A 13,370-nucleotide genomic window follows, 5' to 3' on the forward strand; every position below is an offset into this window, starting at 1 on the left:
TGGTCAGTAAACATATGATTCATGTTGACAGCTGGAGATTTAGAGTGATTGCTCTTTAACAGAGAGCAAAACACCAAAACAATAACATAAATGATAACAAAAAGAAATTGACAAGCCTAAGAAAGTAACAGTACGAATCCTTGATCAAATGGTTTATAAAATGTTTATAAAATTAGGTGTATAATTAAAGTGTTGCTAATCTTTAAAGGGATAATGAGAAACCTCTCTTGGTCAATATACCACATTTCCAGCACTGGCCATGCTGACTGTCTCATTGGGCGTGACCTGTTCATACTAAACTATGAAGTGCTTGAGGTGAGGATGACATTTGCAGATCCCTGTGTGTGTGTGTGTGTGTGTGTGTGTGTGTGTGTGTGTGTGTGTGTGTGTGTGTGTGTGTGTGTGTGTGTGTGTGTGTGTGTGTGTGTGTGTGTGTGTGTGTGTGTGTGTGTGTGTGTGTGTGTGTATGTTCACATTTATATATGAAAAAAAGTTAAGGGTTTAAAATGGTTTATTCTGCATTAACAACTTTTTTTGCTTTGACAGCAGGAAATGAAGAATACTTCATTCATTCTCTATAACAAGAGCAGGAATTGTGGAATCAACAATTTCTCACTCTATTGGAACTGTGCAGTTACTCTCCCTCAGACCGGGGAGGACTAGCGAGGGAAGAAATATAGCACAATATATCTACATAAATACACAACACTGGAGGAACACCTGCTTACGTCTTGTATATCCCTATAGTTATCCATGCGATTTCTAGATCAGGTTTTCAGAGTTATTCTGCGCTGCTGTGCAACTATGATATATTGTACTCCGTATGAAATGTATTTCCGTCTTGTTTTTAACAATTCATCTATATACATGTCAAACTGAATATAGTGCAGTTTAAAAGCGTTGATGAATAAATGATTATACAACTAATCAAAGGGTGCCAGAATTGTTCCTGTTTTTGTAAAGCAGTGGAAATCTACTGCAATGTGAGGGGATATAAAAACACACACACACACACACACACACACACACACACACACACACACACACACACACACACACACACACACACACACACACACACACACGGTTCATTCACACTTCATGCCGATTACTACATCGTGATCTGGAAACCTTCACAGTTATTTGGCTGCCAGTAAATTATCAAGGTTGCACACTTGATAGTTTTAGCATAATTTTACATCGCTGGTCACTTACTGTAGGTTGACTCTCCGCTTAGCCTGTTTCCCGGGGCTTCCCGTTCAAACTGAGGCAGAGGCGAATCAGGTGTTTAATACGCCTGTAGCGATGTGCAGTTGTGAGACGTCATTAGTATGTGACAGTCCCCGTGATTCAAAATACAGTTTTTTAATCATAAAAGACATGTTTATCTGAGAGCTATTTGTTGGGCTCGATGACGGAAAAAAAAAAAAAAAATCTTTTTTTCTGTTTTGGTTTCTGCAGTAAGTAGACTAATGATAACTTCGGGGTTTAGAAATTTGCTTTATTGTATGTTTTATTATAATCAATTAGTCTGATGGGAGGGGCTTACTACATTTAAAGGGGCCGCCTCCCTTTTTCGTTTTTATTATTATTTTTTTTATTAAAAATATGATATATTATATGCTATATGTTACTCTGGTCCACACTCAAATACAGTAGGTGGCGGTAATGCACCTTTTGCTGGATGCCATCTGCCATAAAACTTAAAAGAAGAAGAAGAAGAAGATGGAGGGTCAGTGTGGGCCAAGTTACAGAGAAGGTAACAGCCACTTTGATTGAGACACTGTTGACTTTTGTAACTTTTTGGTTTAGAATTTGTTTTATTGTTTTGCAAACATTTTTGTTGTTTGTTGGTACTGTTTTTCTACTTGTAAATATATTTTTCCACCAATCTGCACCTTTGGGAGACAAGCACAATAAATTGCACCATCACTCTACCTACGACTACGCCATGTTTTTTGTTATCTGAGGGCTGAGTTTGAACCTCGTCACACAGTATAAAAGGCAGTCGAGAAATGTCCTCATTCCCAAACGTTGTTTTATCCATTGTTTATGGATTGTTTTATGCATGACACATAATTATCACTTACATAACTACATACAGTCACCATTCGCATTTGGTCTAAACCTTCATCATACTCATAGGTATTTTCATGCACAGCATTGATCGCTGACACAGACCAGTAAGAGCAATGTTTGATGCAACGGCAAATATTATTTCCACCAGTGGTGCCAATGTTCAGTCAATGGAAACTGGCTAATGTGTTGTTTCACTTTGTTTTTACTCTCACTAAAATGTTTACGCACATTGGAAACACAGACTCACAGAAATAAAGAGGGCAAAGGCAGTATCGCTACATGAAACACACACATAATCACACATACACTGACACTATGTATTTCCATTCTGCCATGCCGGCAACAGGAAGGGGAAACGTAGCATCCTGTGGAAGAATGGGTGGAGGGGGCGGTGGTCACTCAGAGTTAACCTGACCGTGTGTGTGTGTGTGTGTGTGTGTGTGTGTGTGTGTGTGTGTGTGTGTGTGTGTGTGTGTGTGTGTGTGTGTGTGTGTGTGTGTGTGTGTGTGTGTGTGTGTGTGTGCGTGCGTGTGTACTGTGAATATAATATGTGAGTATACTTCAGTTCCATTCGTCTTTTCTACTACTGTGTTCTCAGGGGTTATTGGTTCATCTCAACCCGTACTGTTGACACAAGTGGCTGCGGGCAGTTACTGAAGCTGTCCCTGGGCCCTCATATTGAGACGGCTCACTACAAATGGTCAGTAGCAGCAGTGACACTGTGAGACAATTTAGGTTACACTTTTACCAACCTTAACAATAGTTACTGTTAGACAGGGACAGTGAAAAATATGTGGTTTAACACCAATGCCTGTTACGGTTCCTTTTGTTCTAATTAGAACAGGCTGGTTTAAGCTTGGTTTAATTGCACAGCTATATGTGCCAAACAAGGATAATTATACAATGACAAGTTATGAGGTGGTAAAAAGAAAGGGCACTACAGAGAATTGACAAAAGGTTGGTGTTGAAAAATTGTGACACGTTAGGGCATAGTACAGTTTGATGCAGGAGGACAACAAACAAGAAGGTCAGGGACATCTTTTTTATAATGACTAACATCATGAGGGGTCAAAGGTTTTGATGGTAGCTGGCAGAGCAGAACACTGTGTGACTGCAGAGTCGATACGATAAAATGTCCTCAGCTCCACGTATTACTCAGCAGCACAGCTAAGGTACGAGAGGGTGTGCAGCAGAGCAGCAGAGGGCAGCACATGGGAGGGGCGGCGAGACAATATGGGTCAATTATCGGAACTGCGACATGACAGAGCAGGACAGAGTAGAAAACAGCTGAATAGTAAGACAGTGTCAGGACAGAAAATCTCTACTGCAGCGAGTCACAGCCCAACGGAGAGAAGAAAGGCTGCGAGGGAGAGGAGGTGCATGGGTGTGTGGTGGTTGTACAGGGATGGAAGGCCTTCGCCTGTAACTGTGAATGACAGTAATGATCATAGTTTGTGACTGCATCTCCGACGTGTGAGCCCCTTTCTGTGCATGTGTGTGTGTGTGTGTGTGTGTGTGTGTGTGTGTGTGTGTGTGTGTGTGTGTGTGTGTGTGTGTGTGTGTGTGTGTGTGTGTGTGTGTGTGTGTGTGTGTGTGTGTGTGTGTGTGTGTGTGTGTATGTGTACCACAGAGACAAAGATGGCGTCTTACCATGCAGTTCATGGCAAAGTGGTTGTGCTGTGTCTGCAGCTCCACAGCATGCTGGTGGTTCCCTCCGATCTCTGTGTAGCTGGTCAGGAAAAGCCCCTTGTTGTGCATGATCCAGTCAAACATCTACACGTGGAGGAGGAGGAGGTGGAGAAATTGCAGTGAGTTTTATAGAAGGCACTTCAAATTAAAAGCCTTTCCATCCTGTGTTTACTCCCAGCAACAGCAGTGAGAATGAGAGGGCTTGTTGTTTGGTGTTTGTGATTAAACGAAACCTTTCATCACTGCACTGATTTCTAGAGGCAAGCCCACTTTGTTGTAAGAAGGAACAAAAGAACAACCTCTGTGTGTGTGTGTGTGTGTGTGTGTGTGTGTGGGTCATGTCCACTGTTACTGATATATATTTAGTGTGTGCAAAAGGTGTCTTAAAATCGCAGTTCTGACACTTAGCAGTCTTCTGTATTTCCCACCGGATCTTCACAGTTCATGAAGCTACATTTCCCATTTGCACACACTCACATATTAATTTTGTCTCTGTTTCCATGAATACAAACACAAAGCATATAAGACAGGTTCAAGTGCAGAGAAAAAAAAAATGCAATTACATCTTATATTACCAAAAAACAAATACATTTTACACCCCAAAGTAGTTTGAATATGAATTTATCGTTTTAGGATGTTGAACGATACATTCTGTAAACGCTGGCCACCAGTGCACCTCATTTGTGAGACTTTTACCTCTAGATACATACACATCCTCACTAATCTGACCTACATGGGGATGAAAGTTAATCAGAGGACCTAAATCTGGATTAATGTAATATTTTCATAAACATGGCTAAAACTGGTGTGCATGCACGCTCACGCCACAGATTAGCTCCTGAACCACCAGTATCTATCAATAGGTAAACTGTTGCATTGAGACATATTAACACGGAGGCACTAAGTGACAAACAGGGGACGAGACTTGTTTTTAATTATGTAACAAGTAGTGTGAAGCAGATGTGAATCATGTTGAAGTAGATTAGAACAGAACAGCACTCTGACCTTCTCAGCGTCCTGTTCAAACAGTCGCAGCTGGAAACACTGGTCCAGCTTCAGCTTCCTCATGTGCCACAGCTGCTGCAGATTCTGGCGCGTCCCGTGCAGCTTGTCCAACAAACCCGTCACTTTAGCCACTAGATTGTGTGCATCTGCGTGTGTGTGGAACCCGTGATGATGGTCGTTGGAATCTCCGCTGGCTCCACCACCGCGGTTACCATACCCGCCATCACTACTACTCCCGCCCCCTGCAGTTTGTGACTGTAGCCTTTGGAGCAACCTCCGTCCCTGCGTGTCAAGCTCCTCGACCGACGCCTTGGTGGCCCTTTTCTTCAGAGCAGCATGTTCTTCCATTAGCCGGCGGGCCCCTTCCAGGTCCCGGGGGAGATCACGCTGGGACAAGGTCTCCTGGAGCTCCTCGAGGCGAGCCAAAGCTCGCGCTGCGTCGCTGGCAAAGGTCTCGAATGAGAGCCGCACCTGAAATGAAGGATAAAAGTGTATTGGATTTTGCAAAGTGGAAATTCTACTGAATTAAATTAAATATTACTAAAACTGAAGACTTGCTGATAAAGTCCTGATCCTCTTAATTAAATACACAAAAGCATAAAACCACAGACCTTCTGTTCGACTTAAAAAGATTAGACAGATATATAGAGGGAACAAAAAGAGGAAGTTTAAAAACCTCAATCCAGTCATCATGGTTGTACTCTAAGCTGCCCTCGAAGTCAGCTGTCAGCTGGGACGGGTCCACAATCTTGGTTAAACCCTCTAAGGAAACCATCACCGTCTGGTGCGTGTAGGTAGATGTGGGACAAATGAAATAGGAAGAAAGCACAAAGACACAGAAAATATGAAGGAGTGATGAACAAAGAAAATAAATAAAAGGTTGAAAATGGACAAAAGGGAGAGAGGGAGAAAAAACATCAACATTTTCATCATCAGCAGCATATTCCAAACCAATCAAAGGTTAACTTTTCAAAATATTTCTCAGAGTTAAACCTAGATTATGGAAAGAATGTGCAAAGTCAGCAGCTCTGCATGTCTACTGTTTAGATAGGTGTGGTGACAGGGAAAAAAAGAGCATCTATGTTATCGTTAATTAGATGGAAATACAGTAATATAAACTCTTAGGAAGTAAAAACAGAAAGTGTTGAGGTTCAGTATGGGGAACACAATAAAAAACAGAGTTCTATACTTGTTACATATTGTTTAGAAATAGTAAATAGTAATGTAAACATTGATAATTAGATTGCTAAAAATGAACAGCCCATGCAGAAAACTTTAAGCTTTTTAAGGAACAGGAGTTTGTTTTAGCTTCCTTTAAACTGTAAGTATCCTGGTGAAGTTGTGAGCGTTTGCATTAGCAGCAGGGAGCTGCACAGTGTAAACTCTATCTTGTACTTCAAGTTAATGACAGCACCCAACCAGCCTGGTCATCACTGTGTGCTACTCACAAACAGTACATGTCTGACATCACGAAAGACAACAAATGTCTTGTCCGAACTCAACTCACTACAGTTGGGTTTCAATTCTTTGCCATGTCCTATATCCTGTTTCCATAGTAACTAGGTCAGAACTAAATATACCAGCTCCACATGCCCACATGGGACCGACTAGTGCCACTGTCACAGAGCAGCAGTCTAATTAGAGCTGATAAAGTAAGGCTGATTGCTATGCTAAACTAGCTACAAGTCTAATGGCTTACAAATTGTCTGAAAACATTTATATCTGAAAACACACTACGCTGATTGAAAGAGCTCTACCATGACGTTTAAAACAATAAAGTACAGTCATCATACACCTGTACATTCAGCCTGTTTATGTACAACAATAGCAACAAAACCCTGCAGGCTACAACGGTTCAAAGGATTACTTTTGTGTGCTAGATGTAGTTAAAGCATGCAAGAGCATCACCACACACCTCGAATTCAAACTTGGAGCTGCCGAAGTTGGTCCTCTGCTTCTGCCAGAAGTTGTCCGGCTTGATGATGAGGGCGACGTGGATACAAGAAGGGAAAGACTCCTGCAGGATCTTCAGCAGAGGTTTGATGCTGTCCCACTTCGAACCACGCATGTCCACAATGACTGTGAAACCATGTCTGGCCACCTCCTCACTGCAGAAACACACACGGAAAGAGGTGAGATCTCAGGATAAAGAGCATATGAACACAGAAGAAGATACATTACTTTTAAAAGATTTTAGAAGGCAAACATGAAACAATTAGGCCAGCTTCAACACTTAACAACAAAAGGGCTAAATCAGCCAGGAGTGGATACTTTGAAAGTCACTGCTCTCAAAACTGAAATAAAAACACTCCAAAGCTGCAGAAAAAGCTCATGTTGTCAAGAGTCTTGTTATAACTGTAAGGATGCCAAAGATTTAAGTTTAAAGATCCTGTCCTCTAAAGCATCTGGAGAGGAAAAAAAAACCCAGTTAAAACATTCAAGCATTGAAATTTCCACTGCTACTCACCAGGAGTCCTGCTGCTGTGTAAGTCCATAAAAGGTTGTTTCTCAGTATTAAAGGCTTTAATCTGAATGTGTCTCACTATGACACAGAAACAGACACAGGCCCTCCTGCTCTATCTCACTCTGACCTCAGTCTCTGAAAACAGATTGGCCACCAAATGGGTAGACAAAAACAAAGCAGAGAGGAGAAAGAGAGAAGAGAGCTAGTGAGAGAGAGAGGCCAACAGAGAGAGAGAGAGAGAGAGAGAGAGAGAGAGAGAGAGAGAGAGAGAGAGAGAGAGGGAGAGAGAGGGAGGAGAGAGAGAAATAGAGAGAGAGAGAGAGAGAGAGAGGAGGAGAGAGAGGAGAGAGAGAGATAGAGAGAGAGAGAGAAATGGAGGGCGAGAGATAGAGAGAGAGAGAGGGAGAGAGAGGGAGAGAGAGGTGCAGAAAAAAAAAGCAGAAAAAGTATTTAGATGGGAGGAAGGAAAATCAAGCTGAGGAGAAGAGGATGGCCTCCTACTAAGTTATGACAAGTCTCTGCCTCAAACTGGATAACTGGTCACCTCTGATTAATGTCATCTCCTCTAGTCTTACCTCTTCCTAAAGAGTTGAGCCCTTAAAAAAAAAAAAAAAACACAGACTGCATCAACCTCTATGTCTTAATTCAGAGCAAGCCACTCCCACATAGTTTCAGGAAAAAAAAAATCATTAAGAAGTATTTGTAAAGTAGTTACATTCCTTTAGCATGGTATCACATTGGACAGATGTATTTGGGAACATGGAACTTTTATTGAACTTGATACTACACTCTAAATTTAAAGTCAAGAAATGTAACATAGAATATGGTAGCAGAAAAAAATATACAAAAACATTCAAAACAAAACACCTGAGAGAAGTTTTAAAAATAATGTATTCCAGTGGTCACCAGCTGTTGCTGGGTTTTCATGCATAAACAAAAACTACACTTTAGATGGGATAAAGAAAGTAAAGTTGTTAAGCAAAGAGTCTTTCTTTAACATAAGCAGACATTGAGCATGTCCAATTTTGCATCTGCCATCCCACAACCTCCTTAAAGGAGCAAAAAACCTGGACCCAATTTTATTTTTGCAAGTAACTGATCTGGCCCACCTCTTGCCTCAAGACAAATCTCCAAACTCTTCTGTGTGAAAGACTTAAAAGCCCTAGACCTGCAAAGCACTAGAAAGTGCAGCACAGGGGAGATCAGACACAGCAGAACAGAAGGAGAGCAAGCTTCCCTCCAAGCTAATCACAACCGACTCCAAACAGAACAGCCTGGAGCTACTATTAAACGTGGAAGAAAAATGCTTTTAGATTTGAAGATCAGCTTGCCCAGAACTGCTGGACACAACAGAGCGCAACTCTGCTACTACATCCTGTGGCTACGTGTTTTGAGTTTTCAAACTCAAGTCTGTGCGACAACACAGGAAAGGACAACCAATTTGAAAGAGTTAATGAGAGGAAAGTTGTGCAACACACAGTGAAGTTTGATTAGAACCAACCGGATGTGATCTGACAACATCAATAACAGAGTGAAAGAAGAGAGAGTGGCTAAACAGGGTGAGTGGCAACCCACATAAAGCAGTAGTGGCTTTTCTAGACAGCTAAGAGGAAATGAGTGGGGGAAAGTGGAAGGGGGAGAGAATCCTAAATAAAACCATCCCAGCTCTTTGTAGCCTCAGGTTTTTTGCCTCAGTGTTTTTTTTTTTTTTTTTTTTTTTTTAATCCAAGCAAGGTGGGAAAGTCTGACACAAAGAAAGCGATGAGATGTGAGTAGTGTGTCTGCTAGCAGGAGGAGTCTGTTTCAAATTAACCCAGGATCAAGAAAAGCATCTGAATGTCAGTGCATGTGCATGAGTCTGTGTGAAAAGCCTGTGTGTGTGTGTGTGTGTGTGTGTGTGTGTGTGTGTGTGTGTGTGTGTGTGTGTGTGTGTGTGTGTGTGTGTGTGTGTGTGTGGTACACTCCATACCTGGGTATGGTAGCCAGGTATGATATGAGCCTGCGCAGGTCTTCGGGTCGTATTCTGTCATGGTTGCTCCGTGCTGGAAAGGTGAGAACGGGACCCCCACGTCTGTCTCTGCCACCTTTGGACAGAAATTAGATAGCAAAGAGTCATTCATGTAACAGCCACTTAACATGTTCTGCACCACAACTGTAGTAAAGTGAATCAAGCAACAGGTGAGAGATGAGTGGTGTGAATTCAATATTTGTTTTTCTTTGCTGCATTCTCTTTTACTTTTTTACCCATGTCAACTTGTAATAGACTCAAGGTAATTTAATGTATCAGATTCACCAAACCAGTATGTTTTTGGACAGTTGGAGGGCTGCAGAGCAGCTAGACCAGCTAAACCAGAGGAAAATGCTAACTTTACAAAGGACTTTCTAATACCATGCTAAGAAAGAAAGAATAATTAACTACATTTGAAAATACATTAATGTTTGTTGCTTCTGAGGTGAAGTAAAGATGTAGAACCTGCAGTGATGCCTGGCTATTAGCTATTACTCTTTACAATGTGTAATGTCTTGCTTTGTATTGATGTGGGCCTAATTGATGTGCACTTGATGTGCAACTTTGCTGCCTTCTTGGTCAGGTCACAATCGAAAAATACATTTTAACTCAACTGTTTTCCCTGTTACTACTACGACTACTGTTGCTACTCCAAATAGAAAAAAAAAGCTACCCCAAATACATCTGAAGTGAGTGCAGCTCTGAGATGACCAGTTGATTTGTATGGGTGCCATCTGTGAATATGTCTACAGTTAGTCATGATGAAGTCAAATTGAAGAGTCAGGGGTCAAATTAGTCTCAAGATAACAAGACTGGTAATAGCCTCTCAGTCACACGGTAACAAACAACGCTGACAACTAACGAACAGAGAAAAACGCTCTCTCAAATTACTCACAATTATTCCAGTGCCCTTGCAGTTAACTCTAATGATGTAAAGGTCAGGTCAGAACCACTGTGAGTCAGAAACAGCTCAGAGAAATAAGAGAGTCCCCATAAATAACCTACCAAGTATTACAACGAGGACAATTGGAACAAAACTATACCAAAGCTGGCATGTTATGACATTTAAGGGGCATACAGTCCGATTTAAAACGGTCATTTTATTCAAGTATAAAATCTGTGGTTTTATTCTATGACTAAGGACACATTTTATTTCATGATTTTAGATTTCAGGACAGTATTGTTGCCACCGCTCTCACATTTCACACCAATCACATGCCCACATCCCCTATGTCTTAAGTTAGTAAGTGCAAAAACTGCAACAAAGTTATGCTATATAGGATATGGTATTCATAGTGAAACAAAAGGTGACATTTTAAATGGCTTAAATTAGTTGAGAACATGAGAGCGAATTCTCCACTTTCGTCTCAATGATTTTAATGGTCTCTTCTGACAAACCTGCCTTACATTAGCATGCCAACCCAACAATACGTGAATGGTACAAAATGTAGTTCCATGCAAGGACCCTGCAGCAATAAAGAGACACAATAGCTCCTTCAAACAACTAAAGAAAAACATACAATCTGGAACAACTGGCTGAGGGACAACTGGTAGTGATTGTGAACTTGGCTTGATTATTAGGTCACTAAAAGAAGGGTGAGTCATATCAGCGATAAATGCTGTAAATGTATCTGACCTGAGAGAAAGGCGACCTTCTCCTTGAGAATGGGAAGCACATCGATGGCCTTCATGTCCTCATTGCGATGAAACCCTGAAACACAGAGAGAAATAGAGAGGTAAGCAAGATGAGAGAATCTCAATCAAAATCTTTAAATAAAGACGACACTGGATTTAATCTTTGTCTTTTCTTTCACCCTAATTTGCCAAGAAACTTGTATTTCCTGACCCAGTACATGGTGTTTTAAGATTACTTAAATCAAGCCTGTGAGATATGTATCTGTCTACAGCCTGTGAAAGAAAAACGTTATAAAAAAGGCAGTCCACTTACTTTGACAGAGTGAATAAAAAGAAACAAATGTATAATAAGCATCGACAAACACGTGGGCAATACTATTCTTTGCTGGTGCATTACATAAAAATGCCACTAACAGAAAGTGGTGAAATCAATTTGTGTGTTAACATCAGTGGACCAAAGTGTAGAACACACATGAGGGACTTTATGGATTTGGTTACAGCCGGAAAACATGATCCACTCGGCAAATCATACAATGGTATTGTTATTACCAAGTAGTTCAGAGTTACTAACAAAAGCTCATTTTAATGTCTTTTATAGCTACCAAAAAGCTACAGAAATTCAAAAATAGCTTAATTTGTTGCAGCATGAAATGTTTAGCCTGGCCTGGCATACTTTCGATTTTCCATAATGGTCTTGCCTCGTCTGTTATGGTATGGTATGGAAATTTCCCCTCGGGGATTAATAAAGTGTATAAAATAAAAAAATAAAAAAATGTTCTTCAAAAGTCAAACCCTTTGCCTCATCTTCTCAACAGATGGCACACTTGTTTAATACCGGGCAGCAAGATGCAGAAATTACACACACACACACACACACACACACACACACACACACACACACACACACACACACACACACACACACACACACACACACACACACACACACACACACACACACACACATCTATTTATCTATTGCGTGTCAGACTGAAGACAATAATATACAGATATCGATAGTCAAATAACTAACTAATAAGCATATTATTGAGGACAATTTCATTATAAATGATTGGAAAACAATAATATATAGCTAAAAGCTACGATGCTGTTGTCAGTAAAAAAAAAAAAATCATACATCAGCCATGATGATACTGACAGTTTCGACCAATGAATATTGGCATGAGGAGGCGTGTGTGTTTGTGTGTGTGTGTGCTGGTGGATGAGCTGCAGTTATGATGTCATCAGATCATCCTCATCTAGCTATGAGTCATCTCGCTCACATTTACACACACAAACAGAATCTACTGCTACACAGAAACACACGAGCAACGTGACAGCTATGGTTCAACATGGTAACTCATGACTTGGTTACTTTTTACTGATGGCACAGACTGAAAACGCCTCTTATAGATAACATACAGAAACACAATATCGCATAAAAAGCTGAAAGAAGCTGCTGTTTGGGGGCTCTGTTTTGGTAAAACATAGCTTTGGGGTCAAAAAGAAAAACAAATAGTTGTTAGCGGAAAGGGCTGACAAATTTACACAAACACGCTGCTTCTTTGACAGTTATAATATAAACATTTACTGACTGTGAATAGAAATGTGCTAATTAGATAGTGGCTAGACTGCTGTACGCTGAATCATGCACTCACACAAACCAAATGCCCTCCAATAAAAGCTAGTCATGACTCCAAATTAATTTTAAACTACAGTAGAGGCCATTATCTCCAGCAGGAGTAGTATTTACTCTCAAAATTTGAATAATTTTCAGCTTGCAGCCTCACACAAGCAGAGAGTTAAACAAGATGAAGGCATTTTTTCAACATGAGAGTCATTAAACCTGTGACTACTTCTTCCAGGTTGAAAATGAGTTATAGCCCGAGGTTTTGAAGGAAAAAAGTGCAGACGGAGACAGACAGAAATATAGTTGAACGGATAGGCAGACAGGTAAAAAGATAAATGGCACAATGAGGAGAAGACTGTCCTTTATAGTGCGTGGAATGACATCATAAGAACAGAAAAGGGAGGTCTGATTATGGTGAGTGAGCATAGAGAAAAATATGAGGGCAGAAAGACCAGCAGTGTACTGTACAGGGAAGAGAATAATACAGACAGAGGAGACTGCACAAACACAGGGACAGATAATAACTTCTCCAGATTTTAATGGCCCCTGTAATATTGATTTCAGCCACGGTCTGAGGGAGTTAGGAGCAGCAGTCCCATCTGGGTGACAGCACATCAGCTCACTGGAAGACTGGACATAACCTGACTCATGGATAATGTCACCAACAGCTCAGACAAGATGGGACTGATGCAGCAATAATGGTTTCATTCTCTTTCCATGGCTGGTGAGAGGAGAGAAGGAGCCAAATAGCAGAGTGACTCTCGCTATTCACACTCATGTTTTTTATGATCTCCCTCTCTGTTACTGTCTGCCTCTTTATAACCTGCTGCACCTGTTTCTCACCCAATCCCCTTCTCTCC

General features: G+C 40.9%; 1 protein-coding gene across 1 annotated transcript in view; it reads right to left on the minus strand.

Moving 5' to 3' along the window:
• triob (trio Rho guanine nucleotide exchange factor b) overlaps positions 1–13,370 on the minus strand; it is a 106,958-nt gene that overhangs the window by 57,642 nt on the left and 35,946 nt on the right. Inside the window, 6 exon segments of the mRNA XM_069693183.1 lie at positions 3,730–3,852; positions 4,774–5,244; positions 5,450–5,554; positions 6,689–6,881; positions 9,207–9,321; positions 10,882–10,956. Of these exon segments, the coding sequence (XP_069549284.1) occupies positions 3,730–3,852; positions 4,774–5,244; positions 5,450–5,554; positions 6,689–6,881; positions 9,207–9,321; positions 10,882–10,956 (1,082 nt within the window).

Source organism: Brachyistius frenatus, unplaced genomic scaffold, assembly GCF_029030835.1.
Source record: "Brachyistius frenatus isolate BFR_SWC_R1_liver_20210118 unplaced genomic scaffold, ASM2903083v1 Contig_14, whole genome shotgun sequence".
Taxonomy (NCBI): domain Eukaryota; kingdom Metazoa; phylum Chordata; class Actinopteri; family Embiotocidae; genus Brachyistius; species Brachyistius frenatus.